We start from the raw sequence: 13,784 nt of genomic DNA, 5'->3' as shown, positions 1-13,784 counted from the left end.
TCTCTGCGCCCTTGTCAAACTGAAGTCTCTCCCGCTCTCCACGTCCTTTTCAAACTGAAGTCTCTGCCACTCTCCGCGCCCTTTGTTGCCCATTGTCCAGCCACTGTCGTTTCTGCTGACATTTGATTCCAACTAACTTGGCTCAGATACATTCTCATCCCATCGCAGTTGGCTTTCCCCCAATTAATTATCCCTGTCCTGGATTGTTCCCTGTCCTTCTCCATTGCCAACCTAAACCTTATTATACAATGGTCACTGTCCCCTAAATGCTCTCCCACTGATATTCGATCCATTTGGGTCAAGTCATTCCCCAGAACCAGGTCCAACAGTGCCTGACCTCTCGTTGGACTGGAAACATACTGCTGCAGAAAATTATCTTGAACATTCCAGGAATTCTCGGCCCTCTTGACCCTTTTCACTATTCCTATCCCAGTCTGTATTTGGATAATTGAAGTCCCCCATTATAATAGCTCTATAAACATTGCACCTGTCTATAATTTCTTGGTAAATTTGTTTCTCTACATCCCATTCACTAGTTGGCGGTCTACATACTACACCGATCAATGTTATTGCACCTTTTTCATTCCTTACCTCTAGCCAGAGAAATTCTACCCTTGAACCCTCTGGAACATCCTCTCTCTCCAGTACTGTAATGCCATCTTGAATCAATACTGCCATTCCGCCACCTTTTCTTCCTCTCCTAAACACCTTGTACCCAGGAACACTCAGTCCTGCCCTTCTTTGAGCCAGGTCTCTGTTATAGCAATAATATCATAATTCTATTTGCATTTATTGCCCATCCCTAACTGCCCTGTCAAGTTATGTCCTTCTCTACTCAACACTATCGCCAACCCTGAAGTATGGAGTTACCTGATTGCGTTGGACGATTCGGAGGACAATCCGTACATGGTGTCACATGAAATGCACTTTATGCAGCATCTCAGTTGGTATACTTGTGCGCACACACATCAATCACATCCTTGAAAGTTTACTTGGGCAGAGATTTAAGTGGTTCTGCTCAAGCTTCTGTGGCGTTAAGATAAGCCTTTGGCACACTTACTTTAATCTGTGAAGGTCAGCGTGGGATGAAAACAGATTGAGATCAAACCGTTCTTTTAACGTTGTCCATTTGGTAGCACAATAATCCTAAAAAAAATGTTGGGATGGAATAAAATTAACCTTAAAGGCATTCAGTTACCACAAAAACTTGTCTTGGAACCAACTCTCATCAGGTTTGCATAGATAATAATGCACAACTACACATTCAGTATAGTCTTGTCAATGTGTTTGCAGATGCAATGGCAAATTCTAATTGTTGCTTTACTGTTCCCTGCTTTTCTCAAATGTGAAACTGGGTTCTGGTGATTTGGAACTGCAGAATTGTAAGTAACAGACTAACTGGTTCATCTTTGCCAGTTCCAGACTAATTCCCGACGTGTTGTTAAATGAGTACCAAGTCACAGAAAATAAATGTCTTGCCAGTGTCACCCACATCCAGAGAAAGAAAAAAGGCAAGACATCTGTCAGTGAGACTTGGTAAGGCTGTGTCCTATCTCCTATTCCTGGTGGTGCAAGCTTCATATTCACTCGCTGCCTTTTTCTTTGAACCTGACACTGTCTCTCTGATCGGCTGGCTTCCCAACAACTGTGCACACTCTGTCCCACTCCTATCACTGCAGGCTGGCCAGAGGTTTGGATCATGTGGAAAGGCGGTCAGGTGCAGAACAAGAAATTTGAGAAAACGCTGTCCTGAAGCAGGTGTTGAAGGTTTTCTGCAGTTGCCATCTATGTCCTTGGTCATCTTGAGTTTAACTGAAGTTTCTTACTTTCTCATTACTCCATGGTGCCTTTGTAAATTCTTCCATAATACATTGCAATTCTATCATGTGTGGGAGAGACATCAGAAACTACTGGTGAAATCAGGGGAAAATCACCTGACTAAATTTATAAGATAATTTAAAAAAACAGTCAACTTTCCTTTCACACCTTATTGCTATTGCTATGTATGAGACAATGAAGATCCTATTCAGAAACCAACTAAGAGCAGCTAAAACTTTGAACTTGGGTTGCTGCAGTTACCTGTGATGTCAATACGAGTATATGTGGAAGATGGATGATGTTGAAAGACTATGCAGTTTTAGACTAGACAATCACTGTGAAGCAGTGAACAACAAGGCAAATGGCACAGAGAACCCCAACACTAGCCAGGGAAGGTATACTCAAACTGCTTTAGTCGGACCACTTCTCATGTACTGTGTCCAGTTCTAGTCACCAAGATGCAAGATAGGCACTCAAGCCTTTGAGGATAATCCATTAAAGACCTCTAGCGTCAGGAGACTTTGGCATCAAGAGGAAATGGGGCTTTCAGATTGAGAAAGAGGTACTGTGAAGTCATCCTGGAGAGGTAGAGAAGATGGTAAACTACCTATTCATTGGGAGAACTCTGGGTGTCTCCCAAAGTGCTGGCCAACATTCATCCTTTGGCCAACCACATCAAAAACAGATAGTCTGGTCATTCATTCATTTACTGTCTGTGTGATCATTCCATGTGCATCTTTTGCATCAGAAGGTATTCCAATGGTTAGAAAGTACTTTGGGATATCACGAGAACTATTTAAATCATTTGTCCTTTAAATGGTGTAGAAAAGGTAGATCCGGAATATTGCCTCAAGCTAAACTGATGATAGCAATAAAAGGTGGCAATGATTTAAATTTGTGAAAGGAAAATTTAGTACTGATATCACAGAAAAAGGGAACAGATTTCTAGATAGTGCCATACAGACAATAATGCTTGATCACTGGATACCATGATGGCAGTGGGAGGGAAGAGACTGAGGGGAGTGAAGAAAAATAAATTGCAACATCGTTCTGGATAGATGAATGAAAATGCCTCAAGCAACCTCTCCTATCTATGAAATGTTACCCATTTCTGTTCAAGAGAATTAGTTAGGAATGTGGAGCTCTCTACACAAGGAGTGGTTGAGATGAACAGCATTGGTGCGATAAAGAGAAACCTAGTTAAGCACATTAGGGAAAAAAGAATAGAAGGTTATGCTGATACAGTTAGATGAAGAGGGTGAGAGGAGGCTCATATGGAGCATATACACTTGCATGGATCAGTTGGGCTGAATGGATGATCCATCTCAGCCTCCTTGAGGTCCCCAGAATCACAGGTTCCAGTCTTCAGCCAATTCAATTCACTCCATTTAATATCAAGAAATGGCTGAAGGCACTGGATACTGCAAAGGCAATGGGCCCCGAAAAATTTCAGGCAATAGTACTGAAGATTTTTGCTCCAGAACTAGCTTCAATCCTAGCCAAGCTGTTCCAGTGCAGTTACAACACTGGCATCTACCTGGCAATGTGAAAAATTACCCATTTATATCCTGTCCACAAGAAGTAGGGCAAATCCAATGCCATCGATTACTGCCCCATCACTCTCGATCACTAGCAAAGTGATGGGAAGTGTCATTGCCAGTGCTACCATGTGGCACTTACTCAGCAATAACCGGCTCACAGACGCTCAGTTTGGGTTCCACCAGGACCACTCAACTCCTGACCTCTTTACAGAATTGGTCCAAATATGGACAAAAGTGCTGAACTCCAGAGGTGAAGTGAGAGTGGCTGCCCTTGACATCAAGACAGCATTTGACCAAGTGTGGCATCAAGGAGCCTTAACAAAACTTGAGTCAACGGGAATCAGGGGGAAAACTCTCCACTGGTTGGAGTCATGCCTAGCATAAAGGAAGATGGTTGTGGTTGTTGGAAGCCCCTCTCAGTCCCCCTACAGCATTGCAGGAGTTCCTCAGGGTAGTGTCCTAGGGCCAATCATCTTTAGCTACTTTCTCCCACAAAAGATCAGGAGTGGGATTTTCACTAATCATTGCACAATGTTCAGCACCATTTGTGACTCCTTAGATACCGAAGCTGTCCGTGTCCATATGCAGCAAGACCTGGACAACATTCAGGTTTGGGCGGATAAGTGGCAAATAATATTCACACCACACGAATGCCAGGCAATGACCATAGTCATAGAGTTATACAGCACAGAAACAGACCCTTGCGCCCAGCATGTCCGTGTCAGCCATCAAGCACCTATCTATTCTAATCCCATTTTCCAGCACTTGGTCCGTAGCCGTGTATGCTATGGTGTTTCAAGTGCTCATCTAAATACTTCTTACATACTGTGAGGGTTCCTGCATGTACTACCCCCTCAGACAGTGTGTTCCAGATTCCAACCACCCTCTGGGTGAAAACATTTTTCCTCTAAACCCCCTGCCCCTTACCTTAAATCTATACCCCTGGTTATTGACACCTCCGCTTAGGGGAAAAGCTTCTTCCTATCTACTCTATCTAGACCCCTCATAATTTTATACACCTCTATCAGCCCCCCCTCAGCCTTCTCTGCTCTAAGGAAAACAGCCTAGCCTATCCAGTCTCCCTTCATAGCTGAAACGCTCCAGCCCAGGCAACATCCTGGTGAATCTCCTCTGCACCCTCTCCAGTGCAATCACATCCTTCCTATAGTGTGGCGACCAGAACTGCACACAGCGCTCCAGCTGTGGCCTAACTAGCATTTTATACAGCTCCAACATAACCTCCCTGCTCTTATATTCTCTGCCTTGGCTAACAAAGGCAAATATCCCATACTTCTTCTGAAACACCTTATCTACCTGTGCTGCTGCCTTCATGGATTTATGGACATGTACGCCAAGGTCCCTCAGATCCTCTTTACTTCCTAGGGTCCTACCATTCATTGCGTATTCCCTTGCTGTGTTAGTCCTTCCAAAATGCATCACCTCACACTTCTCAAGCTTAAATTCCATTTGCCACTGCTCCACCCATCTTATCAGCCCATCTATATCACCCTGTAATCTAAGGCGTTCCTCCTCACTATTTATGACACCACCAATTTTTGTGTCATCTGCGAACTTACTGATCATACCTCCTCTATTCACGTCTAAATCATTAATGTACACTACAAACAGCAAGGGTCCCAGCACCGATCCCTGCGATACGCCACTCGCTACAGGCTTCCAATTGCAAAAACAACCTTTGACCATCACCCTCTGCTTTCCTGCCACTAAGCTAATTTTGGATCCAATTTGCCAAATTGCCCTGGATCCCATGGGCTCTTACGTTCTTGACCATTCTCCTGTGCGGGACCTTGTCAAAAGCCTTATTAAAGTCCATGTAGACTACATCAATTGCACTACCCTAATCTATACAATTAGTCACCTCCTCGAAAAATTCAATCAAATCTCCAACAGGAAGGAATCTAACCATCTCCATCAACGGCATTGTCATCAACATCCTGGGGATTAGCATTGACCGGAAACTGAACTGGGCCAGCCATATGAATACCCTAGCTACAAGACCAGATCAGAGGCTGGGAATTATGAGATGAGTAACTCACCTTCTGACTTTCAAAAGACTGTCCACCATCTACAAGGCACAAGTCACTTGCCTGGATGAGTGCAGCTCCAACAACACTCAAAAAGCTGGACACCATTCAGGACAAAGCAGCCCACTTGACGGGCACCCCATCCACCACCTTAAACATTCACTCCCTCCACCGCCGATGAACAGTGGCAGCAGTGTGTACCATCGACAGGATGCACTGCAGTAACTCAACAGCGCTCCTTTAACCACACATTCCAAACTCGCAGCCTCTACGATCTAGAAGGACAAGGGCAACAGACACATGGGAACACCACCATCTAGAAGTTCTCGTCCAAGCCACACACTATTCTGACTTGGAACTATATCACCGTTCCTTCACTAACGCTAGGTCAAAATCCTGGAACTCCCTTCCTAACAGCACTGTGGGTGTACCTACACCACATGGACTGCAGCAGTTCAAAAAGGCAGCTCACCACCACCTTCTCAAGGGCAATTAGGGATGGGAAATAAATGCTGGCCTAGCTAGCAACATCCACATCCCGTGAAAGAATAAAAAATAATGACCTCTGTGCTGTACATTCTATATGTTAACATTCTATACGTTGGATTTGATAAAAATGATTCTTATAAGCATGCAAGAGAAGCACTAGATTTCCATACCTGGGCTGCTTTTGTGTACTTAACACCAACATATTGACCTCCCATGCGCAACACGTCTTCAGTACAGTAATAAAACTCAGAGAATCCGTAGAATTCACTATTATAGAAGTCAATGGGTGACTGATAAATCCCATTGAGTGATGTGTTGGCCACATTCCCTTTGTTTAAGAATGGTTTTATTTGCTTGCAACACTCGTCAAAGTTCCCGGTTCCTTTCAAGAGCAACGTCTGTTCATCCTTCTGAATGGTGTCGGTTGTTTCAACAGACAAGCAGGGATCGAGGTAGGGACTCTCCGCATTCATACCCATATGCTGGCCAAGTAATCTGCAAAAAAAAGTAACCTCTTTATATTCCAAAATATATCTCCAGCGAATTAAACAGTCTTTCCTTTCCCTATCATTTGTTCTATTTAGACGCTGGGCAGAATTGTCCTGGATTCGCACTAAGTGCAGTAGAGGGTGAGAAAAACGTCTTACCCGCCGGCCGCAATGCTGGCTTTTCACACTGCATTGTCCCAAACCCGCCACATTAATTATGCATTCCCAGGATACATGTCGTTTCCATTGCGTTTCCAATTCACCTGCCTCCTCACCGCTTCATCATGCCAGGCACCACATTTAAAGTTCAGCTCTGCTCAGTCCTTCCAGCCCAGGACTGCAGCAAAGAACACATGGCTCCGAAAGGCAAGAAGACTACAGCCCTCGAGTGCCTTTTGGATGTTGTGGAGGCTCGCTGTGATGTCCTCTACGCCAGCTCTGGCCGCAGGAGGGGCAGCTACTTTACCACTCCGGCTTGGTAGGCGATGGCAGTGGTGATCAGTGCCAATGCTGCACAGAAGAGATTGGTCATCCAATGCAGCTAGAGGATGAATGATCTCATCTGTGCAGCCAGAGTATGGCAACCATCTCATCGCTCTAAACTCTCACACTCAAGCCCATCACACATTGGGCGGAATTTTCTGACATGCTGGTGGTGGATGTGATAGGTGGCGTGCGTGGAAAATATGGCGGGACCCGTTTCACGACGGCGTGAAGGCAGCTTGCGATCTTCCGCTCAGCCCGCCGATGATGGGCTGCGTTTCCTGCCATTGGTTGGCGGGGAGCTAATTGTAATATATTAGCATATAATTAAAAGGCCATCCCGCCAGACTCTCGGAACCCCGCCGTAACATCTGTCCACGTCGGCGGGAAACCACGCTGATGTGGTTCACAACAGCACGCAGGCAAAGTGCATTTGGCGGCCTCCACTTTGGGGGCTCACCTGTTGACCGGGGAGTGGGGGGGGGTGCCCCGAGGGCAAGTGCTGGTCAGCCTCGGAGGCGTCTGCTGAGGGGTCTGTCTGGGGGCAGGTGCTGGCCAGCCTCGGAGGTGACTGCTGAGGGTGAGGGGGGTCAAGTGCTGCCCTGGTGCTGCATCCCGCGCACAGGCAATCTAGGAGGGGGGCAGGGTAAGTGAGGGGAGTGCCCACGGATTAGGGACACCTGTATAAACTGACCTGTGCTGCTGCAACTGAGGCAGATCAGGCGCAGCCAAATGATATGATTGGGGTCAGGTTCCTAGCCTGCCCGCCCATGCATGTAACACAGAGGTACCAAAGGGCCACAAAGCGCTCCATACTTTACCCCACTTCCCCACCACCCGCCCCACCATAAACTTTGAGTCTGCCACCACTTTATTGGGCCGTGGAGCAGTTGGACTGCACATGTTGTACAATCTCCTCACCAATGCTGTCCATGTAGCATTGCTGGAGGCACTCACAGCCCTTTGCAACCTCAGCATCCTGGTTTGGACCAGTGTCCCCCCATGTCGCAGGTTGACAGGGCAGCCATGCAGCGCACTCATTTCTAGCCATCCAGGGATTGGGACAGCCAGGATGCAAGGGCCGTTGGATTTGCCCTGATCTCAGGACTCCCACAGGTGCAGGGTGCGATTGACTGCACTCATGTGGTGCTCAGGTCTCCATCGCTACACTCAGTGGACTTCATCAACCACAAGGGCTTCCACTTACTGAACGTGCAGCTGGTATGCGACCACCAGAAACGTATCCTGCAGGTATGTGCACTGTTTCCAGGGAGTGAGAGGCTGGACCATCACTGTGGTCTGAAAGTTGCAGAGCACAGGGAAGAGGCCTTGGGCTGAGGCACCTGCTCTTTATCTTGTGCAGAAAGGTTTCACATCTGAGTGACACGAACACTGCTCATCAGAACACGGAGCCACAGACAGGGTGACATTGTTAGGAGTTTATTGACAAAGGTGAACTGTATGTACAAAATCATCAACACCTGTGGCCAGGCTCTTACCTAACTTTCCTAACCCTGCCGCTACGTCTGGGTGCTCCCCGGGCATCCACAGCAGAGGTGCAGACAGCCTGCTGAGTGACAGCCTGCTGAGTGTGACGCCCTGTCTGTGATGACTTTGACAGGCGTCCTCTGGAGGGCCAAGACTTGGAGGCCTGCTTTCGGGGTCCTGCTGTGCGGCAGTGGGACCCTCCTCGGCCTGTGAAGCTGGATCTGCGGAAGTCACAGGAAGAGGGGATTCAGATGGTCCTGTCACTTCTAGAGTCACCTGGGTGGATGGCCCCGGAGCGTGCACCTGCTGATCCTCCTCCCTATGGGTGCTGGGGGGCCCCTGGCTGACTCTGTGAGCGGAAGGCGTAGCTGGAATGAGATCGAGCTGCCCAGCACCCCTCTCGCGTACACACTGGAGGCCAACTATGGCATTAGCAATGGAGTTAAGCCAGTGCAGCAGTGCAGGACTGACGTCCTGGACCAAGGTCTCCATGGCAACCATCATCCTGCCAGTGTTGACCTCGATGTGTTGCAATGCCGGCGCTATCAGCTCAGCCTGAAGACGGACTGACTCCTCCATCGTGCCTTGCAATCTGAGGAGTGCAGTGGACATCCCTTCCTGATGTTCCCGAGCTTGCCTTTGCAGCTCCAGCAACTGTGGCATGACCGAGTCCAGAGGCTCCTCATCTGACTCGGACTCAGCAACATTCTGGCCTCCAGCAATCCTCCAAGTGCTGGGGACCTGGGAAGTCCCTGCCTCTTCCTGCTGTGGGTCAGAAAGTGCGATGTGCTCAACAGATTGTGATCCCAAGGCTACTCTAAAGCTAGGTCCCACTGAGGTGTGTGTTTCTGCACTGGTGGAGGGTGGAGTGAGCGCTGTGATGGAGCTTCAGGGAGAGTGCCTTCAAATTTCTCTTCAGAGGTTTCTTCGGAGCTTGATTGGAGGCCCTGGGTCATGGACTCTGTTGGCTGTTTGGTAGATGTTGCCTGCAAAAGCAAGGGGAGATAATTAGCGCAGGGCAGTGGCCTGTGAAAAAGGACACATCACTCACAGCATGGTTCTCTGATGGATGTTGCACTGCTGGATCCTCACTTGGTAGAGCAGCGCCGACCTCACCGTCAGCACAGAACTGGTCCCAGTCATCGCCGGCCAGCTGGATGGCTCTGTTTTCAAATTCTGTCAGAACTTTGATCTCCGGCATCCCTCCACCTGTCTGAGGCCTTCCCCCCCCCCCCTTGTTGTGAGCCAGTTTGTCCTGCATGCATACAGATGGGGAGAGTGTATCCTGCCAGGCCAGATGATAGGTATGCCTGGCCTGTGTGGGTGGTGAGTGGTCCCATGGACGGGATGAGGACAATGACAGTGTGTGTGTGAAAGAGTGAATAGTGATGTCCCTTGCACTGGCAGAGTGAGGGCCCTGTGGATGTGTGATGGGTTTGAGAGTGTGAGAGTTGGGAGAAATGAAAAGAGTGACTTAGCCTGGCAGAATGGAGGAGATCATTCATTCTTTTGCGGCACTGGGTCGCTGTCCTCCTCTGCAGGACGTTCGCACTGACCAACACTGCCACCACCTCCCAAGCCGGGTTGGTGACATTGCTACCCATCCTGCGGCCAGAGCGGGGCCAGAGCAAATCTCGTCAGGCCTCCATGGCATCCAGCAGTTGCTCAAGGGACCTGTCGTTGAAGCGGGGGGGGTTGCAGTCTTCTTTCCTTTGCTGGCCTTGTTTCCTGGACAGTGGTAGTGAGCTGGTGGCGATGAACGCTTTGCTGGCAGCTGCCTTTTAAAGATGGCAGCCGCCGTGATGCAACAGTGAGGTGATGGCGAGCGGACGAATGAGAGCCCGCCATGGAAATGGCATGTTTCCCGAGGATGCATAAATAATGAGGTGGGCTCGGGAAGAGACGGCGTGAAAACCCGCCATTTTCGTCAGGCGGTTAGGACTCCATTTTACCCACCCGCTACCGCACTTAGTGCAATTCTGGGAAAATTCCGCCCATTCACTGGCATCTCACTCACTGCCAGCTCAAGGGACATCACCACCCATTCTCACACACGTAGCCTCACATGTCCATCTTACCTCATCTCCTCTGGAGGCTGCCTCCTCAGCCCTCATCATCTTGAGGCCACTTGCACAGATCAACATGCGCTCCCACACAAACCCTGGAATACCCCCCTTCCCCAGTACGCCCCTCGTCCTTTGCCTGAGGCCACTTCTCCCCCTCCCCCAAGCAAACCCTTGCCCTGCAGCCGTTGAAAAGCCAGCCACATGTGGCTGATCTGGTAGGTAGAGACCTGCCCGTGAACTAAAAGTGATGTGATGCTGTCTGTCAAGCCTGGTGCTGATGACTGCGAATGCTGACCGAAGCAAAGTAGGCAAACAAACCTTGAAGTCGCACAAGTAAAGTGCAGTCTGGCAAGTGCATACCTTATATAAGCTGTCGTGAAACACAGGCAGACGTTCCAGCTTTGGAGGGGGCGGTGTGCTGGGGGTGGTGGCAGCAGTGAACAATTCTGCAAGGCTGGCCTAATAATGATATGCAAGTGTATTACAATGAGTTTGCCAACGCCTGATGGCGAGAAATGCAACTGGTTTCACGCTGTCATGAAACCGATCGCGCCACATTGTCTGCTCACGCCACTGAATGTGCATGAAGCCAGCAGACATGGAAAATCCCGGCCACTATCTCAAAAATATTACCCATCTAAATTTCAAAGTCACGTTTATATACTGCTGTTTTGTTTTTGACTCGATTTTTGAAATCAGTTTTATATGGACTTAGGTTGTCCTGATGACATGTAGGTAACCAGTAGGTGTTTAAGGTGGTGGATGGGGTGCCAGTCAAGTGGGCTGTTTTGTCCTGAATGGTGTCCAGCTTCTTGAGCACAAGCTGCCTAAACTCTAACTACAGTACTGCTTTGCAATGATTTGCAGGTATCCAATATTACGTGCACACACCCACGTGCTCGCAGCACCCACGTAGATCTCAGCCTGTAAATCGGCCCAGATATCCATTGTTAATCTATATATAAACCCTCTGAGTCACTCGATTAATTCCCAGCCAGTAACCCGTTTCCAGTTATTCTACACATCATTTGCAGAGAAGAGAGTGAGAATTACTAACTTAGTGCACAATGTGGTGCCAATTTCAAAATATATAGTTTTACGATAAATAGTTGTACTGAAATAACAGAATTTTGCTGCTATTTTGGGGAAGTAGAATTCAAATTTAAATAATATCTGTTAACACAGTACAGGGTTATCCTAGGCATCTGTAAGTCAAAGCATATTCTCACATACAAATAGTGACTTGGGACATCCTGAGTGTATGAAAGAAGCTGCCTAAATACAAAGGTTCTTCCTTTCCCCTTTAGTGATGTGAGGCAAAAATATTATTCTGCTTTTCAATGGGGTCTTTAACTGGTTCCTATGAAATCTGCCCATTCCCCCTACATTTTGTCCTCTTCGTGCACCTTCATGATTGCTGATTGCCCTCTGCTACACGAGCCATCACGTGATAGCATGAAGAGCAGTTTAACTGCAAAGGACAGAGCCTGATCTCACCCATTGGCTATGCTCAGGCATTTAAAACAAGGAATGCTGGATAGGAGTCAGGAGCATGAACCCGATGGGATTCTCCACTTCCTAATTTGGGGCACAGAAACCATTCATAACATGCCAACCATTTCTCAGTTGATGTCAGATAACGCAGGCCTTCATCATCTGCATGTTGAGCCATTGCCATCCTCAGCAAGCTTGCTGTCCAATTTTGGGCTTCCGACAATAAACTACAGTCCTACAGCATGTAACGTACCTATTTGTAGTAGTGGTATTATTAAAAATTAGATCTTCATAGCGTTGCCGTGCATAATTCCCACCGAATCCCAGGAAGGTAGTTACATAGACCCTGTATACATGCTCAGTATGATGCAAGTCACAGCCAAGGTTGAATTCAGCCAATAAACCTTTAGCAGCTTCTTCCTGCAATGATAAACCTGCAGCTTAGTCAGAATGAAATTTTTTGCAAGTTAAATGAATGCATTGTTTCTCTATGCATCGTCCACAATCTCTTGAATACTTGTTCTCCTCCCTATGTCACCAAAATAAATCCTCAAAAATAATCCCCTATCCTTCTTTACAAAAAAGAAAATGCCAAAAGAAATGAAAAACAAATAAATCCCATTTTATGTTTTGGATGAACTGTATTCTCAGAGGTGAAATCCATCAGTGCTGGGAATGGAATGATTTTTTTAATCCTTCCATCTAGCGTCAGCATCGGTCACTCCCCCACTGAAGCTCAGAGTAAAGGTTGCCCGACATTGTGATGGGATCCCTACTCTTTTTAAAAGGGTCTCAAAGCTGATACTCTTTCTTTAAAAATTATGTTCAGTTTCTATAATATTAAAAATTCTACTCATAATTGTTGCCAACATTTCCGTAATAAATTTCCTGACAAGTGCCTATGTAAACTTGTTATGCCGTAATTATACCCTCCTGCCAAAGGTGGCATTGTGGTGCCTCCATTTTGCATCTGCTAATCAACTGTCTTCAGCCTGTACTGAGGACTCCTATGCTCTTACCACTTCCACTGGTTGCATCCTGAGCTGCCACACATTTTGCTATTTAATTATAATATTACAACAGTGACACTTCATTAGATGTAAAAGCACTTTGGTTCTTGGGTCATGAAAAGCACTATATAAATGCAAGCTCCATCAATCAAAACAAAATCAAAGTATGACAGAAGAATAAGGACAGAATGTATAACTTTAAAGCGAGGCTCGAATTATGTCTCCATGCCCTAGGACATCTTTTAATCCTGTTTCATCTGAAGATTGCACTTGGTCTTGACTCCCTGTATGTAATGTCATAGGAATTTGGCCAGTTTTATATAAAGTGTCAGCTATGTGACCATATAACCTACATTACCAATGTTTCCCTCCCATGTTGTTCCCTTGTCAGTTAGAGCTTTGTGTTTTATACATTCAGGTAACAACTAAGTCAGAATCTTGAATTGGAATATTGCTATCTACAGACAGACAGTTCAAAACAACAGTGAAGGACCATGAGCTGCAACAGCTCAAGCAGCAGTTCTTATCACATCTGGCAAAAATCGAGAGCCATTACTAACAACATCCCTTTCACCCAACAGACTGCAAATTATGTTCTGCTGTAACTTGCCAAGAACAAATACGTACACAGCAACCCTTGTAGTTAAAGGAAAACTTAGTCCAAAGTAGCTGATTCTTCGTCAGACAGTTGCAAGGGAGAGGAATGGAGTTGTTGGCTAGGGAACTTGGTTGCGGCAGGAATTGAAGACAATGGCTTCAGTCTTCCAACATATTTTGGTGGAGGAAATTTCTGCTTGTCCACTACTGAATATCAGATAAGCAGTCTGACAATCTGGAAACAGTGTAAACATCAAAGGAGGTG

General features: G+C 46.9%; 1 protein-coding gene across 1 annotated transcript in view; it reads right to left on the bottom strand.

Moving 5' to 3' along the window:
• Positions 1–12,332, bottom strand: part of LOC144675041 (ectonucleoside triphosphate diphosphohydrolase 4-like) — a gene marked incomplete at its 5' end in the record, with an annotated part of 33,271 nt that extends 20,939 nt beyond the window's left edge. Inside the window, 3 exons of the mRNA XM_078536104.1 lie at positions 1,061–1,146; positions 6,064–6,388; positions 12,166–12,332. Of these exons, the coding sequence (XP_078392230.1) occupies positions 1,061–1,146; positions 6,064–6,388; positions 12,166–12,332 (578 nt within the window). The remainder of the gene's footprint in view (positions 1–1,060; positions 1,147–6,063; positions 6,389–12,165) is intronic.
• Positions 12,333–13,784: the final 1,452 nt, after the last annotated feature.

The sequence above is a fragment of the Cetorhinus maximus genome, unplaced genomic scaffold (assembly GCF_964194155.1).
Source record: "Cetorhinus maximus unplaced genomic scaffold, sCetMax3.hap1.1 HAP1_SCAFFOLD_899, whole genome shotgun sequence".
In the NCBI taxonomy this organism is placed as follows: domain Eukaryota; kingdom Metazoa; phylum Chordata; class Chondrichthyes; order Lamniformes; family Cetorhinidae; genus Cetorhinus; species Cetorhinus maximus.
Note: the sequence above shows the minus strand (reverse complement) of the source record. Positions and strands in the feature narration are given on the sequence as shown.